At 40.3% G+C, this 24,583-nt stretch overlaps 1 protein-coding gene across 1 annotated transcript in view; it reads right to left on the reverse strand.

The window, feature by feature from the left end:
* Positions 1 to 24,583, reverse strand: part of GUCY1A2 (guanylate cyclase 1 soluble subunit alpha 2) — a 146,515-nt gene that overhangs the window by 59,894 nt on the left and 62,038 nt on the right. The window contains exon 3 of the mRNA XM_082304504.1: positions 11,745 to 12,230. Within this exon, the coding sequence (XP_082160630.1) occupies positions 11,745 to 12,230 (486 nt within the window). The remainder of the gene's footprint in view (positions 1 to 11,744; positions 12,231 to 24,583) is intronic.

Here is a 24,583-nt window from a genome sequence, read left to right on the forward strand (position 1 = left end):
GTTACTGATTGTTTCAATGGGAGTGAGCAATACACAGTTCTTTGGACGAAGATCATCATATCTATTTGCAAAAGTCACGGAAAGTCAAGCTTTGAATTAATCAGTAAAGTATTCTAAGGGACTCTATTGAGAGACAGCACAGTTCTCATGCTCAGTGGTGATGGGAGTTATTCCAGTGCCAATATAACAAAAAGCAATGAAATTAAGCAAGAGAGAACTCGGGTTGATGCTGATTGTATGAGAGAAATTAAAATGCAGTGAAACTTCATTTTACTCAATCAAAATACACTCTATGCATTAAACAACATAACATGGCATTAAACTATATCACATGATTAATTAATTGTAAAAATAAAGCACATGAAAAGTACATGGCACAAGCAGGGAAGAAGCAATATTTCAAGCACATAGGCTGCAAGTTGATAAGGTGTAGACTACATGCGTGAGATTCAGCTCCCCTAACCAGAGACATCTCTCATATAGTAATCTCAATATGAGTTATTCACTCTTAATTCCCTTCATAATCAATGGACTGAAATGGGAACTCTAGCAGTCATCTGACCTATGCTAAGCATCTCCTTCAGGAATAGATGAATCTCACACTAAAAAAAATTCACACTCACCCTATAAAATCATACGTTCCTCTGTTGACTGTGAGGATACTCTAGATGACTAGTTCTATGTTATAAATAGTATAGTTTCACCTCTGTCTCACAATTACAGAAGAGAAAGAATTAACAAGACCATGTGAAGAGGCAGAAGGGCAGACTCAACCCGGAAGGTCACAGAGGCAGGTGAATTTTAGAAGGGGGACAGGGGAAGTTCTGGGAAATCAAACTCCTTCAGGAAAGCTGATCTCTCAACACTCAGGTGAACCAGTGGAAAACCTTTCTACACTCCATATGTCACCTTCCTTTCCACTCTTAGAGATTAATCCAGGCTCAGAACAGCATTTATTGCAGAATATGAAGTTTTAGTGATTCTTATGATTACATTAACAACAAAACCAATGACTTCTAGCTTATTAATTTTGTTTTGAAGACCTGGAAATAGTTTCTTAAGGAGCAAAGTCAGGGTATGTCCCTGGCTGTCTGTTAGGGTAAGTTCCATATGTACTCCTCCACCTGGACTGACTGGAGCACATCTTAGCTTCTTGCACACCTCGGTTGCATTTCCACGGGAGCATATACATATATAAGGAGGTGGTTTCTTAAGTCTCATCCCAGCATGAAGCCAGGGTTCAGGATGGGAATGGATCTGGAACTGGAAGCTGGGAAATGTTCTCAGGTACTGCAGTAAAGACCTATGCCTTCCCAAAATTTTCATTATCTTGTTTATCTACATTTCATTCCATCTGCGACACTGAACTATATAGTATCTCGACATTATATATTTCTTTTATGAAAGCTGAAATGTCTTCCCTCTAAAGGAATATAGCAAAATTCAGCCTTAAGATGAAATTCTTGCAAGAACTCTGTAAGAAACCTTTGAAGTTATTAGCATCTCTCAATGGGATTTTCTTTCATGTGTTTTCTGCCATAAGTTGTACAGCAGGAAAATTAGGAAAAAGCTATGGTATATGGCAAAGTGGTGCTTCAGACTTATTATTTGGGCTTCATTATTCCTGTCCATGACTTCTAGTTCAGCAGCAAACAGGCTACCTCTTTAACTGGTATGGGACAAAGACTGAAGAAAAGGGAGAATCTCTCCATTCTAGTTTTATTTTAAAAGTCAGCAACCTCAGCACTCATCACAGGGAGCAATTTATTTGATATCCATATTCTACCTCAAGACATCATTGACATCTCCCATATTTCCTTCTACCCAAATCCTTCTCCAAATATATCTCTGCAAATCAGTAATAACCTGACAATATTGCCATTCAGGACAGGACTCGCTACCCAGCGTCAGTCACACAAAAATTAAGTCTCTGATTTAAGCTACTCATCTATACTCTTTCTATAGTCACTGAAGAGAAAAATGAACTTCCAGGGCATGTTGTATTCCACCCTGAATTCTGGAAACTTCATTGTTTTACCCATTTACTAAAGCAGGACACAAATGTCTATATCTTTGCTTAATTGTCTGCTTCCATGCCCAGACTGTCATTTCATATACAAGACCCCTCCCATGTTGTTATCAACATGCTTTTTCTGAGAAATGGCTGAAAACCATGTTTATGTGTGCCATGATGGCCACAGACTCGGAAGGCTTAGTTTGTGAAACTCAGAAGACTCTAGGTGAGCTGTTATCTTCTCATGCACTACTCACCCTGTGCCTTTGAAAGTGTGCTACAGAGTGCATGTTCCTGCTCCCATAAAGTACCCCAAAACAGGTAAAAAGATTGCATGAGTGTGTTGACTGCTAGTGCTGAGATACTGTTTGTTAGTAGAACAGCAAGATCCTGTTTAGCTCAAAAAGTCCTGTATCTTGGCATGCATAGTTTGGCATGCAGGGCAGGGATGTTATTAATCACAGTGGAGGGAAGGCAGATGTGAAGTTGTGAAGGAAAGAAATGTCAAAGAAACATGCTGGAGAGAAACTAGATAGGTTATTCCACTGAGAGGTGACGTATGTGTGCTCTTTCTCTGGAGGTGGTGTAAGTGCAGTTTAGAAGAGCCTCCACTGAGCATGGCCTAAGTATACTTGATCCTGAGGTAGCTCCTAGACCTACATTTCTGTCTACAAAAAAAGACTGAATACTGACCTTTTTCAAATTAAACAAAACCCATTTGTTTTCTTGATGTTGTGTGAATACAAATTTACGCCTAGTTCTGTTTGAATTTTGAAGTATTCTATATGTTTTTCCACTGCACAGATTTGGCAGAAAAGCTTTGAAACACAGTTGAATTGTGCAACGCTGTGAAGCTTAACAACATCGGTCACACGTGGTGTTCCCCAGGGCTCAGTGTTGGGGCCGGTCCTGTTCAATATCTTCATTGATGATCTGGGATGAGGGGATTCAGTGCACCCTCAGTAAGTTTGCAGATGAGACCAAGTTGGGTGGAAGTGTCGATCTGCTGGAGGGCAGGAAGGCCCTGTAGAGGGACCCGGACAGGCTGGATCGTTGGGCTGGGGCCAAGTGCATGAGATTCAACAAGGCTCAGTGCCGGGTCCTGCACTTGGGTCACAACAACCCCATGCAACGCTACAGGCTTGGGGAGGAGTGGCTGGAGAGCTGCCCAAAGGAAAAGGACCTGGGGATGTTGGTTGACAGCTGCCTGAACATGAGCCAGCAGTGTGCCCAGGTGGCCAAGAGGGCCAACAGCATCCTGGCTTGTATCAGGAATAGTGTGGCCAGCAGGACCAGGGAAGGGATCATCCCCCTGTATTCAGCACTGGTGAGGCCGCACCTCGAGTCCTGTGTTCAGTTTTGGGCCCCTCACTCCAAGAAGGACATGGAGGTGCTGGAGCGTGTCCAGAGGAGGGCAACGAAGTTGGTGAAGGGTCTAGAGAACAAGTCCTACGAGGAGCAGCTGAGGGAGCTGGGGTTGTTTAGTCTGGAGAAGAGGAGGCTGAGGGGAGACCTTATTGCTCTCTACAACTACCTGAAAGGAGGTTGTAGCAAGGTGGGGATCAGTCTCTTCTCCCTAGTAACAAGTGATAGGATGAGAGGAAACAGCCTCAAGCTGCGCCAGGGGAAGTTTAGGTTGGATATTAGGGAAAAACTTCTTCACCAAAAGGGTAGTCAGGCACTGGAACAGGCTGCCCAGGGAAGTGGTTGAGTCTCCATCCCTGGAGGTATTTAAAAGACGGGTAGACGTGGTGCTTAGGGACATGGTTTAGTGGTGGACTTGGCAGTGCTAGGTTAACGGTTGGACTGGATGATCTTAAGCGTCTTTTCCAACCTTCACGATTCTATGATTCTATGATCTGTCAGTTTAAAATACTTAGATCTGGGTTTTTTTTGCTAGAAATTAATTCTGCATGTTCGATACAATCTTATTTATAGATTCCCAAAATCTCTGGGATACTATAAAAAACCCTCCTGTTTTTTAAAGGTTTTAAAAGTTTTCAAGACAGGATTTGGGAATAAGACTGTCTTCAATGGACCCAAGAGTCTCCTTCAGTTTCCACCTTAGTGTTTGGTTCTCTTAGCTTCGGTCTCTCAACTTTTCAAAATTAGCTCCTAAGCAGTGAAACCTTGTGCCTAAGTTTCAAAGTACTCTGCAATGGTTTTATGATGCTGCATTCTGCTTTTGGAAATAGTTCAGTGTATGGAAAACCTCTCCCATGTGAGCAGGAATGGATTCCAAGTGTCCACCTATGAAGTTCAGAAATCTGCTCATCTGGTAAAGATAATTTTTTAAAAGAAATGTCGCACGACAAATCCCAGCTCCTATCCCGAGAGCCTAATTAAGAAGCAATTGCTCTTACCAGGCCTAAGGGCATTTTATTTTTAGTAAGTTTAATGATGCTACATGCTGGCAAGTTCAGGACCATTTTGCAGGAAGAGCTGTTTTCGAACTCTTTCTATAGCACCTACTTAGCAGTCTGAAGCATAAATCTTTCAGTATCCAATATATGGAGGAACTCTTTCATCTACACATTAATTCAGAGTGCTGTTTTCTTTGCTAAAGGAAAAGAGACAAATAGTACTTGCTGTGTAGACCTATTATCTATTATTTTAAAAGGGTTTTTTTCACTAGTTAAAATAGAGACATGCTAGAAGACCTACAGTTTACATGATGTCAACATCAGATTTGCACACAACAGTTATGGAATACAGAAGTCATAGTGTATAAATGATTTCTCTCTTCTGTAGGCAAGTATGAAATTGCAAAAATCACACCAAATATGTCTAATGAAAAGAAAATGTCCTAGCTGGCATTCTGCCTTATGTGAGGTATTTGCAATGTCAAAGTAAAGAACTGTTTAACAAAATAAGCAAATATTAAAATAATCATGCATAACTTAAGATACACATTTCAGTTTAATGTGACTGCCCTTCTCCAGATGTAAGAGTGGTCTTAATTTGCTATAGGTATCCCTGGTATTAAAACTACTACTGAACAACATCGTCTTCCTCAAGGTTACATAAGCTTTAATTTACCTGTCTTGAAATTCATGCATTAGTTAAATTTCTCTTAACTTACCTAAGTATCCCCCACATTCATTTAAATTGTTTAAGAAATTAAAATACAGTTATGAATGCTATTTGCATGAATGAAAACACTGCATCTTGGCATGCTCATGTATATGAAGGGCCAGCCATATGTTGTCACAGTTGTGCTATGTATCCTCTAGATCTGACACAATACTCAACTGTTTCAATGGAAATAGCCTAGGCTGGTCGAAAGTGAAATCCATTTTCTCCATTCCTTCAGAGGGACTAAAATCTAGAAGGTGGAAAAACTTGACACAAGAAAATAAAGAATTTAAGTATTAATGGTGGGTTTTACAAAACAGCATCAGAGAGACCTGTATGCTGCAACAGGACATGCTCTTATCCATCATTCCTGTCCAACAGCTATATCTGGGCTTGATCCTCAATATGGAGCAGGGAGCCCCAAAGGAGGATACTCTTCTGGGTCCTGTCCAAATAAAAAGTCAGGATATGGCCAGGGTTCACACACAAACTGAGGACTTGGGAAGCACTTCCAGGAACTGCAAGTTGGACATAGGCCCTAATGCTCCCAAGCACCTCGAGAGAAATGGAGTGGGAAACTTATAAACAAACATGTGTTTTTCAGATAAGAGAAAAGTGGAAGGAGAGAGACAAAAGAGAAAAAGAGAAGGAAATATATACAAGCATTGTATTCCTGAAAAAGAAATTATATACAGAAACAGAAGTCCTAGACTCTTTAGAGGATTCTTGCATGATGAATTGCTTAAAGCAGGAGAACATGCACAGATGTTTTAATGCTTTGTGCAGGTCTGTATGTTTATAAAATAAAGAATAACTCTTCTGGAGCCTGCATGTCTGCTTCATTTGCACATCTCCCTAAAGACCAAAAGTGTAAATCCTCCACAAGGCTGCAGAAAAATACATGCTTAAAGTAATGGGAAGTCTTAAAATATACTGGAGCTCTTGGGTGGTGATACACCAGATCTTCAGGGAAAATCCAAGGAATCTATTGTGTTTCTTTTTTTTTTTTTTTAACTTAACCCAAGAACACTTCTGAGTTCCCAAAAAAGACAGGTGCACTAGCTTTGCCCTGACTTCATACTGGAGTGAGACACACCTGTGTGCCAGCAAGTAAGTCCACGCACAGCCAGAGAGTTCAAGGAGAAAGTCAGTGCTATAGCCCGCTCAGAGGAAGAAAAGGAAGAAGGTTCAGGAGCCCTCTGGGGTGGGACATGAACAGAGCAGGGTGCTGAAGGGCAGCTCTAGCAGGCTGGGTGGCACCACAGAGGGAGCGAGCTCCTGGGCAATGGAAATTGTCTTCTATTAACCATTTTCTTCTATTACACATTTAAAACCCACTGACTTCAAACTAACAGGAAGAAGCAACACCTAGTACACCAATAATCCCCAAAACTGCACCTATTCATCTTAAAAAAGGTATCATAGAATCATAGAATCATAGAATCGTAAAGGTTGGAAAAGACCCTCAAGATCATCGAGTCCAACCGTTAACCTATCACTGCCAATGTTATGTTATGGTATTTTATGCATATTATATAAGAGTATATATCATATAAGAGTATCAGTATTGTTTACATATTTTGATTGCATTACATAATAATGTTCATTCTGCAGATGCCTAAACTGAAGCTAAAAGAATTTGAAACCTCCTCAAAACAGTCATGTAGTTGCACTGAACTTAAAAGATTAAAATGGCAGAAGTGATGCAAAGAAGACAAAAATAGTGGCCATAGATTTTACATGAAAACTTGGAGGCTATGGTTTTTAACTTATGCAATATAAAGCCTGGAAAACCTCAGAATAGTTTGAAGCTCATGACTCCTGTCATTGCAGTATTCTTTAGTTATTATAGCACTGATAGTAAGCTTAAGAACATATATACGAATATGTACAAATATCGGTTCTCAGGGAGGGATAGTCATGGCACTGAGAAAGTACTGGTATTTTCTGTAAAATCAATACTGATTTCTGCAATTTAAACCACCAGTATAAAAATGTAAAGTGATATTTTTAGAAAATGTGAGTTTAAAATCAGGTTCCTAAAAGCATTATATCACAACCGCAATATAAACAACATTTTTCAGAACTGGTGAGCAGCAGTCTCGAATGATTGCAGACCAGTCCAGACTTCCAATCCTTTTTTAGTCCCAGGTTTTTACAACAAGCAAAAATTAAGGCTGTAGCCAGAGTAAGGTGTATAAAATCAGAAAATTAAGATCTGACACACTAACTGTATCATTCAGAAAAAATGAAATATCATTCAGTGTAAAGTAAGTGAAATAATGTTGCCAGGAATAATAGCCAAAGAGAACCCCAAGGAAGCTGGTAAAGGACTTTGAGGCATGTGTGTGGCACCACTCAGAGAGAGTGTCAGTTTAGCCAAATAATGAAACCAAAGAGAAAGCAGAAATTCACATAACAAAGTTTTGAATTCTAACTATAAAATTAACCTGTGGAATTATATTGTCTTATTCACTAAATACTCAATAAACTTTCAACTAAAATTTTTACAACACAGATGTATAGCAAAGACATTTTGGCAGCTGACAATAGTTCGTTGTCAAAAACATTTAGGACTCTCTGCTCAGACATGGGAAGTGGAACTCAGCACTTCATAGAAAGTGAAGTTTAGTGTTAGGGGAAGAGCTGCAAATGTCTTCAAGGACACATGCTGCACTGTCCAGAGAAAGGACAAAGAAACTAAAACCTACAAGAGCAGGCCAGCTTCTGCTCTATTTGGCTTGGTGTTATGCAGCCAGCATATATAGCCACCCAGCCAGTGCATGCATGGCCAAAAAACCACCCACAATCCATGCTGCCTTTACTCCATGCAGTAGTTTAAGGGCGAGGGAAGGAAATGGGATTGTTTCAGAAAGGAAACTGAGGGGGAAAGAGCTGAGACAGCAGGCCTACACAGCCAAAAGGACTCAACAAGAAAAAATATTTACAGTGTTCCTATGTCAGAGACGTATTACTTGGAGGGAGAAACAGAAGCTGAAGGAATCTTAGGCAGGGAAGATTTCAGTCTGCAGGGTTAAGTTTTAAATGCCAGCAGCCATGGCTGCAGCATATCTAAATAGCTTATTTGATAAAGAGACGGTTTAGCTGGAGCATCATTTCCCAGCACTTGGCTCATAAACAACAGGAACATACAGAGAAAAACAGGTCAAAACAGACAGTCAGGCCAACCAGTATATATTTTACACAAAGCAGCTGCTTTCAAAATTTACTGAGATCTCCCTCCCTTACTTCTGCTCCTGGAGTCCATGTTCCTATTTGCATGTCCACAGACACTAACTTATCAAGCATCTGCAGCTACATTGCTTTGATTTGCAATCCCTGCTCGACAGCATCTTTTTCTCCCATTCCTCAAATCCAAGCCAAATATCATTAGTTCAGACAGTCAGCAGCACCAGTTTCCAAATGCATTGCCACGTCTCAGTTCTCTCACATCTTCTCCTTTCTGTGATGACCCCAAGAGTGTCCCTCTTGATCTTTTCATCAAGGCTATATGTAAGCAGATTCTTTCTAAAGTTTCACTCTCTAAAACACAGATTCTTCCAGATTGCTAAAATGGTCACCCAGGCTCGTATCACCATGCATCTCAGTTACTGCAGTGTTCTCCCTCAGCCTAGACAAATGTAATCTGTCATCTTTGGTATCCATTCAAAATGCTCTTGTGAAGTTCATTTTCTGAGCCTATCATCTGCCTGTGTCATTCTTACCTATGCATCCATCCATTGGATATCCTTTCCCTACCTCATCAGTTATAGCTACTTTCATTTCCAAGAAATTTCAAAGTCTAATTCATCCCCCTTCAGCCCTGTCCAAGCATTTCTTATTCTGTATCCAACAGCTCATTATGCTTGCCCTCTATGTCTGACTTGTTAAATGCGAGGATCTTTGTTCTTTCTGTGCCATATTTCTCTGTAAACATCCCTGAATGAATAGTATGAGACAATTGAAAATATTACACTCATTGTCTGAGTCCAAGATAAGAAGCATCAAGGTTCTGAATTCAAAATGCTGTAACAGTAAAGCTGGGTGAATAATTTACAGCATGGAATTTATTTAATGAATTTTGCTTAATTTTCTGTTTACAAAACAGTGAATTTGGTATTCAGAAGTACTCACCAAATAATCTTTGCAAATTATTCTTGCCATGTTGCTTAAAAACAAGCAAATTTGAAAATTGATCTGTTTTGATGTATACATAGGTCCCATGATAAATTTCTGTAGCCTAGTTACAGGAGTATATCTTAGAGGCAGGCTGTGGGTACAAATACTGGTGATTACCTATCTAAAATTCACTGCCTGACAATAACTTCTAAAATTACAGTTGTTGTGGTGGTGATCATTCCTAGCAATAAACTTAGCTTCCAGAATATCATCTGAAACAAATGAAAAAGATATAAACACATCAGCTATTTTTATTTTAAAATGCAAATGCTTTTTCAAAAGAATTGTCATTTTATTTTAAGCCTGATTCTCCAAGGAAAAGAAAAAGGGTTCATTGCCTGAGTTTTGTCTTTCTATAATGCTCAACTGAGTCATTTTCACCTAACCCCACAGTAACTTCCTTAGACTTCTGGTTAAAAAACAAATTAAAAATAAATACTTGGGGGGAGAAAAAAAAGGTACATACAGCTCCAAAATAGCCACACTGCACACTGCCTTGCTCATGGATGGGCTGTGGAGGGAAGCAGGGGATGTATAGGGAGGCTCAGGGGACAGGGGGAGTAGGGAGATGGAGGAAAACCCAGGATGAAAGGATCTGAGAAAGAACTTGCTGTATTAAGGCAGTAACAGAGGAGAAGGGGTGTTAAAGGTGTAAAACATCCTTCCATAGAAAAATAGGCTTTGTTTATTCCTCTGCTCATAGAATTATATGGGGGTCTTAACTTTTTGGATTGTTTATTCATTTTCTGAATGCATAAATCTTACCTTGCCTATCTCAGGAGCTGTCACCTTATTTCACTGGTCAGGAGAGTATTTCCATACAGTAACATCTTTCTATCTGAAGTGCCACAAAGCTAGGTGAAAGGCAGAAAGCCATGGTCTAAATGATATAATATTCATGACCTATGTATAAATATTCCTTCTTAGTGTTCTCACAGGACTCAGCCAACCTTCCTCCCAAACAGGTCATAGAGTTTTACATACTTTATTTCCTATTCCCATGCAACCATAGTTTTCAACAAAGAATGTCCTGAATGCCTCAAAACAGCTAACTAAAATTAATCATCTGGGAAAACACTAACTACACCCATGTACCAGATAAAGCATGTGAAACAGGGTCACTAGATATTACTCTTGACTGTGGGTCAGAAGTTCCTCAAGTCCCGTTCTCAGAGCTGGCTCGAGATCCAGTGCAGTAACATCAGATAAATATAAACCGAGATCAAACTTCCAATCTTTTCTGACTATATTACCATAACAATTTTCATATGAGGGTTGGTACCTTCCATTGCAGTCCTCTCCCAACATGGCCTTTGGCTTCTGAGGATTAGCAATATAAACCCCTAGCCCAGGAGCACAAAACTTATTTACAGTGTGATCTTTTCCTTCTGTATACTGTCCTACCAACCTATATCTATACCATGTTCAGTTCTATCTGTGGTATGTTTTGTAACTTTTCAGCCACAATTATTATTTAGGTGGGTAATTAATATTTTTGGATGCCTTTTAAAGTGTATGAGAGGGTAAAAATTAAAGGGACAGCACTCTTGTGAAGACCTTTTCTCTAGAGCCTATCAACAAATACTATTTGAAACAGGTTGAAAGCTGGTGGTTTAGTTTGCAAGCCTCAGACAGAAAACAAAATCAATATATAATTTTACAACTACATTTTTTTCCTTTGGTGCATTCATTTATAAAAAGAAATTTGCTCTGCTTTTCCTATCACAAAATTAAAGGTATTCCATATACAAAACATATTCTCTGTAGATTTCACAGCATAATTACACAGATAATATCTTAACTGCATTTATTAAGTTCTACCTCCCCTCTTTTTTCTCTCAAATACATACTGGACACCAAATCCACTGAAGAGAAGTGAAGATGATGAAGTCTCTGACAGGACCACCACATGCAACATCCACTTTTCTGCAGAGCAGCAAAGGAGCATGGCACCCCAGTGCCATGTCCCACTCATTCAGTTTACTATGAATGGGCATCTCCTGTCCTCTTCCTGTTTTTTCAGTACTTTGCTCTTTATGGAAAATTTGAATTCTTTCAGGGGAAAGATAAGCACCTAAACCCCAACATTCAAGTTTCAGCTGAAACAGAAAGTATTTGAGTGCCTTCCAGGACCTGCAGCTTGGGCTAGGATCATCACTGTGCACTTCATCACCCTTAGGACACTGTGGCTGATGTGTCACCTAAAGAAAACCACGCTATAATAGAGGACGTGTACGTTCCTATAGGAAAATGGGAATATGAGGCATATATTCCTATGGGGGAACCACGACAACAGCTCAGCATCAAAGTATTTGATTTTCAATGGGAATATTTCAGATTTATTTTTTTCGCACAAAATAAAAATATTGCCTTTCTGGTTTTATAGGGAAGGTCTGTAATTTAGGAAGATGGCTACTGGGATTTTTTCTATCTTAGTTTCAATTAGATTTTGCTAACTTAGGACTTGAGCTATTACCTTGTAGATGTCCAGGAATCCACACTGATGGTCAAATCGCGTGTAGAGTTCATTCAGCATGCTGATGACCTGCATGGGTGTGCACTGCGCACAGATGGCAGTGAAGCCAACAATGTCTGAGAAAAGCATGGTGACATCATCAAACTTCCTGGCCTGAACCTGCTGCCCCTGCCACAACTGCTGAGCCACTTCTTCAGGGAAAATAGAAATAAGGAGATCTACTGTTTTCTTTTTCTCCTCTTCCAGGGCTTGGTGTGTGCATTCTAGTGTTGCCTTCAGTTTATCCATTCGTTTTTTCAAGCCATCCTGGGCCTTTGCTTGCTCCCCAACCAATATGACATCGCGAGTAGCATCATGGATAGGTATGTCTGAAAGATGGAGGCCTCGGCCCATCAGTTCATCCAGCTTGTCCACACAGGGGGAACCCAGAAACAAAATCGAATTTGATTCTGGCACATGAATCATTTGTCCTTTAATTTCCATCACCTGTAAAATAAAAATAAGAGTTTAGAAAAGGAAAAATTAGCTGATAGATGTGGATTCCCATTCTACTTTCCCCATCTTCCCTCTTCAGCTAAAATGATGATAAACATAAACTGTAGCCTTTTATCCAGAAGCCTCTTACACTCACCTATTCAAGCAATGAGACTCACATAGTCTATTCACCAAGGTGAGTCAGAAAATAGCCTATACTGACACAAAAGTATTCCCAAATCAGATGTTGGCTTCTATTTCAACCCAATTAAATAAGAAAGCAACCACGATAACATGTGTTTCTTAGAATGGTGTGTAAATAATGTTTCTAAATTTTGCCCCTGGAATGTACCTGGCCTTAAAAGCAAATTCCAGAGTAGCTCCTTCTCTGTTATTTAGCTATAAATTATAAAAAGCACAAAATTAAAGGGAAATGACAATGATCTGAAAGCAGGTTAGTGAAATGGTGAAATACCTTCCATTCTTTTTCAGCAAAACAGCTACTAAGTCAAATGTGGCCATGTTATAGAGGAATCAAATAAGAACAGATGTGAGAAAGAACTCCATAAAATAATGAATGGCATGGAAAAAGTGTACTAGTGCTCCTGTTTCTTATTTGCCTTCTCATACATGCAGCAGAGTTGAAGGCTGATATTCCATTAGAGTCTGCAGATTTCTTGGTGATATAGATTCATGTAATTTGTATTTGCAGAATAGAAGAAGGAACAGTAGGAAAGGAGTAGCAGGTGGTTCGTCACACTGGTTTGTAGATTTTGCAGTTGCCTGTTAAATGGCTAGATGTTTTGAGTGCTGTCCAGTGGTTGATACCAATGAGGCCCTGGCTTGTTACCTCTTGCTCTATGATGGCAGTCAAGCACAAAACTACCTGACTGAAATGGACATTGAAAACCAACTGTAATGACATATTTGACATTTGGGGCTACATACATTCTGATTTTTATTAACTTACTCGGTCACACAAAAGTAACTGTCAAATACTTCAAAGGGACATTTCTCACCTGAATATAGGATTTGAAAAAAAAAAACAAAAAACAAAACAAAACCAAACAGAAAACTAAGATGAACATGTTTTGTTTAAGCAGAAAATAATTAAATCAGATAGATAAACTGAATCTCTTTGTAAATACAGCCTGCCATAGCCTCTGCCATGAAAAACAATCATCATTAATGTTTTCATTTCAGGACTGCACAAAGACCAGGGCAATACTGTGCTAGATAATCTAAAAAACCCACAGTCCCTACCCCAAGGATCTCATAGTCAAAACAGGCACAACACACAAACCTTGTGCATCTAAGCACAGTGTTAGGCACCATAATGCCTTAAATCTGTATTTTTCTATTCCACACAATCCACTGATATTAAAGGTTTCCTCCAGTCACCCTTTCTTTCATCGTGTAGGCATTCCCTCACTCTCACATGATTCATTTTATCATATAATCCTCCTTCCATCCATAATCCTTCCAAGCAAAATAGGAAAACCTTAATCAGAGAATCCAGAGGTGTCTGTAATAATGATGTGATTTAAGTGTCCAGAGGCCTGGAAGCTCCTGCTCAGCTGACAGCTACCCCCACATGGTACTTTCCATGTTTGGGGGAGATGCTGGGAAGCTCCTGTTTCTATTAGGGATGTCTCACATCACATAATATGCTGTCATTGCAGATCCTACAGTCAACATGGGGACTGAGCCTATCCTGTCCCCATGTCCCTCTGCCTCCATACCCTACCCTTCTAGCAACCCAACAGATGTAACTTCTGATGTCAGCCTGGGAACTCAGCAAATGAAAGTAAATGAAACTAATTTAAATTGTCAATTTTCCTAATTTATGTTCCTGCACACCTACTAATATTTACATTTCTAAGCCTTGTTCCCTCAGCTTCATTATGGGACAGCCATCTCTGTGAGAAAGCTAGCCAGCTACCTAGATGGGCAGATCTAATTCTCCAAGACTAATTGTACTTTTCAATTTTTAAAACGTATGGCTCCCTGCTCAAAACATAAGGGAAATAGGTACTTTCTTCATGCATGCAGCCTCACGCTTTCAAAGGGCACATATGAAATTGTTTTAACTCTGAAGTACAAATTGCCAAATAAGAAATACAGGGTATGGCATTTCTAAATTCTCTTCTTATTTTGTTCCCCTTTGCCAGAGAGTTTTTCTGTTTTCTGTTCCTAGAACTTCGCTGGTGTGCAAAATAAATGTATCTCATATCATCACTTCTCTCTTCCACCTCCAGATGAAAATAGGGTGTCAGCTCAGGCATAGAGAGTGTGACCACAGACCCTGGCTGAGCCAGCCTGGCCCGGGGCTGGGCTTCTCGCCAGCAAGGCGAGGCACCTGGCTTGGAGCCATGCTTCTTCTGTTAACCTGCTGTGAGACTAGAAGAAAATTAATGCATCCCTCTGTGCTCCTGCTTCGCCTTTGTCAATTTGAGGTGTTAAACTCTTTGATGTGATCTCTGTCCGTGTGAATATATTGTGCCAACCTTCCCCGGGTGCATTCTTCTCAGGAAACACTGATCGAGTGAATAATGTAGTAAACAGGCACTCTGGAGTCCTCTGCTCTGCTTCTGGGTAACCCCAGGCAAATTATCAACTCTGAGTGCTTATTTGGCCTTTCAGCACAGCAGGAATGACAATATTGACCACCCTATAACACACTTCAAGACTTATGTGTGAGAAGCAATAGAAGACACAGACAACCCTGTAAAATGCCTAAACTGATAATAACCTGTTTTCCCCAAGTGAGCTGAGCCCCTGCTTCAACAAGGTTAAGCGTTCCTAGAGCAGTTTTAGAAACTTTTGCAAAGATATTCTCCCTACACAACTGCTCAATTTCCTGAAAGTGCCAAAGGTTCAGTGCTATTTTGACTTTATCCTCTGAATATTATTATCATTTGCTCTGCTTAACAGGAATTGTTGATGTTTCCTATCAATCACTCTTTTCATGTTATACTAGTGATTCTGATGTCCTGCTCTCTCTTGATGACTGAGAGTTTTTTTAGAAAATAGCTTGCTAGTCTCTTCAAGTTGCCAAATCAAGGAAATGGACAGCAGAAGCAAAGCTGCCTCGGCTTGCCTGCGGAGAAACACTCAGGTCTTGTAAAGCACAACAGCAGAGAAAAGCTAAGACTGCACCACTCGTCTCAGTTTTTGCAAAGCCCTTTCCTTTCCAAAGAAGTTTCTGAGATGATTCAGACTCTTTCTAGAGGACTTTGGTCTGCAACTGTGATCCAGCATAACCTCCATCTCTTTTCTTTGGACTCTCTTGCCTCTTATATCCTTCTCTGTATCTTAAAGTATAACTGAATGAAATGGGACATCAGATTTGCCTGAAGCTTGCCATAGAAAGTCACACTCCTGAGCATCTCCCCAGAGCTGGACTGCTTTACACCTAGACCGTAAGCCTACAGGCAATCAGGATTACATCATATATCTTTCTTGTAAGCAGGGAAAGAGTGAAACATTTCTGTCATCAGTTGTATTTCATTACTGTTACATTTCTTTTCTTTCCTGTCTCTTTAATTATATTCTCACTGAATAAAATGAGAATAATTCCACTGTTTTGAGAGGACATTCTCCTGATCTACAGTGGTGTAAGAGAACATTTTGAAACGAGCAATTACACATCATATTTTACAGGATTATGTTGCCATGAAATGATGACACAGCCTAAGTAGCTCTAGGATGAAAACCAAAAAACCTATCGCTGAATTTTACTTTCACTGCAAACCCACCGCAAAGAAAGGGTAGGAAACCTGCTTCTCAGGAACTCTTTCAGCCTCTCTCCCCAAACACCCACCCAGGGAACACTGACAGACTCTAAAGCTGCTGTTTGAGAACATGAGAGAGGCTCCTGCTGTGCTGTACACCAACAGCTACTTCATTCGGTACACAATATCCAACACTCTGCATGCTCTGGATGCATGCCACCCTAGGATTAAGTATGGATCAAAAGCTTATGAATCAAATGCCAACTCCACTGCCTAGTCTTTAAGGAAAAGCATGGGGAAAAGCCTCATTTGTTGTACTAATGGAAGACAATACTTCTCTGTGCAAAGACAGGCGTTTTGGAGTAGTGACTGAGAGAAGGTGTACACAACTTCTGGAAAATATTAAGGAAAATATGAGACAGTATTTTTGAGAAAGAATTGGGGGTTTAAAAAACAATTTTCTTCATCATTAGGCCAGGCCATGTATTCTGAAGCCTGTGCAATCCACAAATTTTAATGGAGCTCCCGCTTTGACTTTGATCAGTACATAATCCCTCCTGAACTGTGATTATAGCCTTCTTTTTTTAGGGTTTTTTATTGGGAGTAGGTTAGGAAATTTACAGTGCTAGGTCACACTGCTGTAAACAGTTACAAATGCATGCCTGACTTCATACAATGAACAAATTCAATGAGAATAAACAAAGGTGCTTCTTTAACAGGTCCATAAATATTTAGAGGACTGGGAAGACTGGGGGAAAATCAGCTTATGACAAATCAACGTGGATACCATCATTACTTCAAGGTACAAAGAAAATAACCTAAGCTCAGGAAAAAAAAGCATCACTGCACACTGAGGATGAGAGTATAGGGTGACTTTTAGAAAGGTGAGCCAGCTGCTAGCCTAAATTTTAAAACAGCTGGATTCATTTCTCTCAATGTCCTGTAGGATACATGGCAGTTTCTCAGCGACATTTACAGCAAGATATTCCAAAGTATTTGACCAGTTAGGGGCTTAGGGGATTTTGTGAGCACTGGACAAGGCAACAGGTCACTTTGAGAAAGAAATGTTATGACTCTGCTTGTCATGTTTCCAGATGACACATCTAGAAGACCTGCAAGTATGATGGAAGACACTGGAATTAAAAAAAAATAATCTCTTGAATTGGAGAAATGGGCTAAAAACAGGATTCAAAACAAGGGCAACGAATATGTTTAGGCAGAAATAATCAAATACAAAAAATACAGGCAAGATAACAGTTCCTAAGAAGATGGCCCAGCGTCTACAGAGGGGAACACATAAATGTAAGCCAACAAGTCATTAAGAAAGAAAATACTATACAGGACTATGTAAACAAGAATATAGCTTTCAAAAGACAGGGAGTAATCCCTCTTCTCCGACCACCAGTGTTCAGGCCCCAGATGGATGAATCTGTTCCTGTTTGGTATAATAAAGAGGTGGATCAACTGGAGACATTCTGGTGAAGAGCAATAAATGTGATGAAAGGTCTAGAAAAGATGACCTAGAAAAAAAAATTGAAAAGATTTTATAGTTTACCCCAAAGAAGAAAAATCGCGGGGTGGGGATATGAAACTCTTCAAATACGCTAAGAGCTGATGCAAAGAAGTCAGATTGTTCTGCAAATCCAGTGGGAAAGGCTTTGCAGAAAAGGACCTGGAGTGCTGGTGGACACCAAGTTGAACATGAGCCAGCAATGTACTCTTGCGTCAAAGGCTAACAGTACTCTGGACTCCATTAGGCGGAGTGCTGCAGCAGGTTGAGGGACGTGATCCTTCCCTTCTGCTCAGCACTGGTGAGGCCACACCTGGAGTGCTGTGTCCAGTTCTGGGCTCCTCAGTTCAAGACATGGACATGCTGGAGAATATCCAGTGAAGGGCCACAAAGATGGTTAAGGGACTGGGGCATATCTCCTTTGAGGAAAGGCTGAGAGAGTTGGGACTGTTCAGTCTAGAGATGAGAAGGCTTAGGGGGGATCTTATCAATGAATGTAAATACCTGAAGTGAGGATGCAAAGATGACAGAGCCAGGCTCTTTTCAGTGGTGCCCAGAGACAGGACAAGAGGCAATGGGCACAGGCTGAAACACAGGAGGTTCACTCTGAACATCAGGAAACACTGTTTTTACTGAGGGTGACCGAGCACTCTCACAGGTTGCCAAGGGAGGTTGTGGAGTCTCCATCCTCGGAGATATTCAAAAGCCGTCTGGATGTGGTCCTGGGCAACTGGCTCTAGGTGGCTCTGCTTGAGCAGGCAGTTGAACCAGACGACCTCCAGAGGTCCTTTCCAACCTCAACTGTTCTGTGACTGTGAAAGGAACAAGTAAAAGGCTCAAACTGGAAAAAATTAGTTTCATGTGGGATATTCTTCTATTTATAGGGACAGTGAGAATGCAAACATTAAGTGGTGAGGAGCTGGTTTCTCCATTACTGGAGATCTGTGAGACCTGCTGGTGACCAATCCTGCTGCATAGCAAAGGGATGAACCAGTGACTTAACAGAAATCTAGGTGGAAACAGGAAGGAGAGGTAGGAGGGTATCATTTTGTCTTCAAACAAAAACTACACAACTTCTGGGATAAGTGTGGATAGTGTGGAATTCTTTACTTCATTCAGTTTACAACTAAACTAGTCACTCCTCTTTTTACAGGCAACAACAGAAACAGATGCTTCTAGAATAAAATTCCTGTGATCTATGCGACACATCTAAGTCAGGGTCAAATTAATCGTGTCCCATGTGTACAAATACCTACTTTTCTCCGTTGTAAAGGGAGCACAAGGTTTGGACATAGATGCCTACACTGGTCAGATGAGTCTACCCCCTATTAGTATAAACTTACTTCATAGCAGGAAAGATATTCTTGTGTATTTGAAGACACCTTAATACCATTATATAAGTAAAGTGAGGGAAGTACAAGTATAAATCCTCTACTGGTCTAACAAATTTCTATATTTTAAATGCTCCAAATCTCAATTCAATTAGTTAAACAAAAACTCAATATGCTTGTAAAGTTAACTCTGTTCTGTGGTTGGCTGACCACCAACACAGGCAGAACACAACTCTGACCCTAAACAGAGAAAAAGGAACAGCCATTACAACGTCTCCAATACTCCAGCTCTGCCTGCAGAGTGGGGTAAGTCAGAGCTACAGCCAGCAGAACTGTGGAGAAAGATTCATGCAAATAAGAAAAATTCGTATTCAAATGAAGCCCTGATTTGCTATCTTATCTGTAGCCAAAAAAACAGCATCTAAATTCAATGTAACAACCACAATAAAACACCAGCTTCTATTACACCTATGTTTTATTGAAAAAGCTCAGAGAAATATATATCATCTCCACAGAAATGAAAAAATATTTTTTCAATCGATGCCTAATGCAATTGAATAAACTAGTCAGTGTTTGCTCAGCACAACTCAGGACGTGCTTGAACTCTTCTGAAAGTATAACTCTCAACATTTGCTTACAAGTTTGGATTTCCAGCTCAATGGATTGTCAAAAGAACATTATTCCACACAGCAGCAAAGTGACTGTTACAAATTTCTGGTTATTTATAGAAATCCCTGGGGTGTTACATAATGTGCAACAGTCTCCAGACAAAAGTGAGCAAATTTAACATTTTCTGTATGTCATAGATACCTCACAAACATAGAACAGCAGCATGAATATTGCAGGGAACCCACCTTTAGAAAATCCAAAACTTTGGTGGGAATACATTCATGTTCTAGAACATTAAAAAGAGAGAGTAATAATGACAGAACTATTAAAATCCTTCAGTTGTAAACTTGGACCTCCAAAGCAATTTCTTGATATCAAAAGAATAGGAGTGTGGCAGGTTAAAAGCAAACAAATTAGGGTTAGATAGGACCACATGAAGCAAAAGTATGCATGGCAAATCAAAGCATGGAGCCATCTGTAAGTAAATGTGAAAGGGGAAGAGGTAAAGGAGATGGCTCTATCCTTTGCACATTAGTCTGTCAAAGCAACCAGATAAACAAAAGGAAACAGTAGATTACATCTGAAAAGATCATGATGATTTACAGTTTCTCCTTTCTTGCTTCAAGACATAGAAATGGCTTTTAAGATGGTACTCCAGACTGCTCCTTGGATAAGACCAAGATAAGTCTAGCCCTGAGGCATAAAAATCATGGTAAAACGACTCCTTCGAAAGAACCCCTTTCTTCACAAGGTACCAAAGAGCCGTAACTCAGTCCTACGTGTGCCTGAGCCAGTTCCCCTCATGGATGCTCCCAAGCAGAGGAGTGGGTGAACTCAACATGGCAGACAGGCAGAGCAGCCTGACAAGGGGCTGGTGCCTGGCTGCATGGCACGGAGGAACAAAAGACAGTTGCTAAAACAAGAGGAAGAAACCTACCACTGATTCCAAGATCATTTCAAAATGCCTTTTAAAGCCAAGATGCTGAGATTAGATTGGGTCTTTTTTCATTAATAAATACCTTCATATACTTTAAAATGATCCGTCAGGGTCTCGAAGGCACCATCCGCCTGAGTGCCCCTGCCCAGTCCCCCGAGGCTCCCCCCACCCTGCCCACAGCCCAGGACCCCGTGCCAGCCCCTGGGGCCGTCAGTCCCTGCCTCAGGGATGCTGCAGCAGGGCCGGTCTGCAGCTCTCAGAGCCCTGCCCTGCCCGGCCACAGGCCCCGCTGAGCCGGGGCCACTCGCGGGCCCGAGGCCCAGCCCAGTCTTGGCCTGTGCCCATCCCCATCCCCGGGGAGGTGCCAACGCCAGGTGCTGGGGCTGCCCCCAGGCTGCCCGGCTCCTGCCTTGGGCCGTTGGGACAGGCCCTGGCTGCCAGGCCCTGCCCGTCTGCCCTGGGGACCCCCACAGCTCCTGGCACCCAGGGAGCCCTGGCCCCCGCTGCACCCTGACAGCATCCCAGAAAAGATTTTACCTAAAACACCTGTCAGAGTTCAAGGAGTGTCTGGACGACGCTCTTAGTCATACGGTTTAGTTTTAGGTAGTCCTGCGAAGAGCAGGGAGTTGGACTCGATGATCCTTACGGGTCCCTTTCAACTCAAGATATGCTATGATTCTATGATTCTATGTTTTTTCCTTTCACTGCAAAATCTATTTAATCCCTTAAGACTGCTTTTAGGATGTACACATTCTGATTAGCAGGGTAGAGTTTTAGGTATCAATAATATATCTCTCTGTTGCTTCATTAAAAGCCAGCATACCCTATGCAGATATACAGCTATCCACCTTACTCCAACAACACAAATTTACAGCATCAGGGTTAAAAAACATGTTTGTATTGGTCAGGAGCAGAGCAGTGAAAACAATTTTCTTAGAATCTCCCATTTGTTTAGGCAAAGATCTTTCTCTCCAATGCTCTGATTAGATTGCTTCTGGCAACTGGGTGGAGCTGGCCTGGCTTCTTCATGGATGGTGGGGTTTAGAAACTGTAGGATTTCTCCTCTCAGACCCGTACACAGTGCCTGAAGTTACAGACTGTAGGAGCCCCATGAAGCTTCTTTGTGAGATTTATATTCTTGACATGAAGTTTAAAATGGGCAGGAGGATTAACTGCCCTGAGAAGTTGCAGATTCTGGGGATATTCCAGTTTACGGAGTATTTCACCATTTTTTCATATAACTTTGAGTCAGCCAAGAGCCTTTTTAAAAAACTCCTGAAAACCAGAAGCCCTGCTGCTTGACAGGAACTGTGAGAACGGTGGTAGCAATAAACATGCTCCAAACAGGAGGTCCCCAAGCCACACACTTGTATTAATTTTGCATTACAACCAAAGCAAAATGCAGTTTTTGTACTTACGATCCCACCACAGTCTGATTACAATAAATTAATCAAAGTGTAAGGGAAACTTCCCATATTTAATATTCTCTCTGTGTTTATATAAGACAAATGGAAGAGTTTTACACTACATTTCCAATGAAAATATGTTAAACACTACTTATTTTAAGTCTTTCCTGGGAAAAATAAATTGATTATTTTTATTGCATTTTTCTTTCTATTTTAAAAAAGGGATGGAGAATGAGAAAACAAGAATGTAGCACTTGAGAAAGTCATTAAAGCTCTCTGAAAAGTTGGTTCTTCAGTTCAAATGAATCTCCATTAGCCTGATAAGGCAATGAGGTGGAAGGTGACACAAATGCGCATTCAGTTTGCTAACTTCACAGAGGTAAAAATTATGCTTGTTACAATTAAGTTACCTGCCATCATTATGACAAACTAATAGGTATAGACCTAATACAATACTTTTCATGTCTTTTTCTGCACCTGCTTACTTTTTAAGAACATTCACATACATTATCTTTTATAATATCATTTATAATAGTCATTCCTTGACTTCCAAATGTTTCTTCTCTGCGTGACTCTGACAATGTAGTTAGTCAAAAGAAAATGTTGTAAATCTTGTAGCAAAGTTATGAGCCTCATATTTTGCTTTTGGTGGGGTGGGGGCAGAGGGAAGAAAGAATCTGTGAAAAAATGAAACTGTGGTTTCAGTTCTTGACTCCTGGAGTATGTGATGAGCCCACGGCTCCTGCCCCAAAAGCAGATCCGAGGGCCTGTGCCACAGCCCAGCCCCCAGCTGGATGCATGTCCATGGGGGTAAGCTCAACACACATAATGGCGAGTCTCTGGCTCGCCACTGGCTTTAATGGTGCCCAGGCTGGTCCTTACCATGTTAGCCTTTACATAGACAGCTCTGAACATGCTGAATTACAAGCAGAAAATTCCGCTTCTGAATAGAAGATAATGTACCATCATTAAGTATCTTTGTCTGCTCAAGTACATCTTTGAAACCTTGTTTCTCTTCTTCTTTTTTGGAAATTATCTTAGAAAACAGCATAATGACCAGCATGCAGAGCAAGGTAATGCTCAGCACATTCCACTAGACCCAATTTTACAAAAAGTCAAAGCATCTGCAGGGAGATCTTTTTATGCTTTAAGTCCAACATAAATTAATAAGAATAATTTAAGATTGCCTTTAAGTTACAACATTTTGTTGTTTTAAAACAAACATGTCATTTTATTTTCACCTTTTGTTTACATCAAAAACCCAGCATCAAACATCTTTCAATTTGTTTTGAATTATTTAACAAAAATTTTAAGAACAGTTGAGTTATGCAACAACAGTAGTAGCTGATTGAAAGATGCTAAAGGATGGGCTCAATCCTACCTATAGCTTAGAATTCATCCTGTTCCATACATTTAGACTTTACCTTTTTTTTGGTGGTGCAGCTGCCTTACAGCAGTGTGCAGTTATGCCACGGGAAAAAAATAGTAGGGGCTGAAACTCCTCTGGAGACCCTACTCTGAACCGGGCCCTTTTTTGCTGTATGTTGTGCAAACACACCAAATCACATCTTTGCTTTTCTACTGAGCTTACACTGTAACATTCTTGACTTAATACTCAGGATAATGACACAAGATCACAAAGACTATCTATCTATCTGGTTAAAAAGAAATGTTCATGTGATCAGAATTCTAATGGATCTCATGCCTGTAAAGGCCTTTATAATTGACAAATATTATTTGTTAGTTTGTTAAAGACAGATATTTTAATTTATTTCTATCAATGTCAACCAAGCAAGATTACGGAGGGATGTGCCAGTATACTGAAGGCAGTGGAAAGGGTCCCATTTTCCACCATATTGTTACTTTTTTGATTAGTTCCTACTGTATTCACCGCAAGATTTGTGCAGGTGCACAAATCAGTCCTGCACCTAATCCCTCCGCTAGCAGTATTCAGCTCCTAGCAATAGCTCGTTTGAACATGATTTGTCTCAGATGCCTGAAACGACCTCCTAGCAGAAAGTACTCTCAGTCATTCTGTGATATTTCTTGCTAAATATTTTTCTTTCCCAGATCCAGATTAGGTTGTTTCTTTGTGGAATTTTTTTTTTTTATCAAAATGCAATGAAATGGTTAAATGAGAATATATGTTTATTCATGAGAACAGCAGGCAATGAGCAGTAGAAGCAGCTTTCCCCTTTGATCTGTGCAGAACGGATATATATAGCAACCATTAGGAGATGTGACATTTCATCACCAACCTAGGTATCTTAAAATTTCTGTGATTAAAAGATCTCTTAGCCCATGCACTAACTACCTTGCAGACATTCTTCTCCTTTAGGACTTATATGCTCCAACTCTTTCCCTATTTCATCTTAAGTATATAAATCTGCTCCAAACTCCTGCCAGCACCACACCAAGGAAACTGATTAGATGTGGAGTCCTCTGTTGGTATTTTTACTTTGTTTTTCTCTTTATTACCCCATATATCAAGTACTTTCACAGCTTTGATAAAAGACTCCATCATTAGAATTTGATATCAAGATTAATCAATTCTGATCTCTTGGTGCAGTATAAATTTTCAGAACACCAGGAGAAGAAATTTCTTCTTTTCCCAGTCCAATCATTCTTAAGTTAGATACAATTAGAAAGAGCCATTCTACCTCTCACCGACGTCATTGTAAATATATCCAGCTGGTTTTAGTGGGAACTGGACCAGGCTTTTAAAATTAAATATTCTACATTTTTCTCAAAAAGGTTGACTTTCTTTCAGTCTGTTCAACACAATACATTACAGCATTAGGAGACCTTTCATCCATAACTTTCTGCTAGCTGCCATAT

Source organism: Platalea leucorodia (genome assembly GCF_965183815.1).
Source record: "Platalea leucorodia genome assembly, chromosome: 2".
Taxonomy (NCBI): Eukaryota; Metazoa; Chordata; class Aves; order Pelecaniformes; family Threskiornithidae; genus Platalea; species Platalea leucorodia.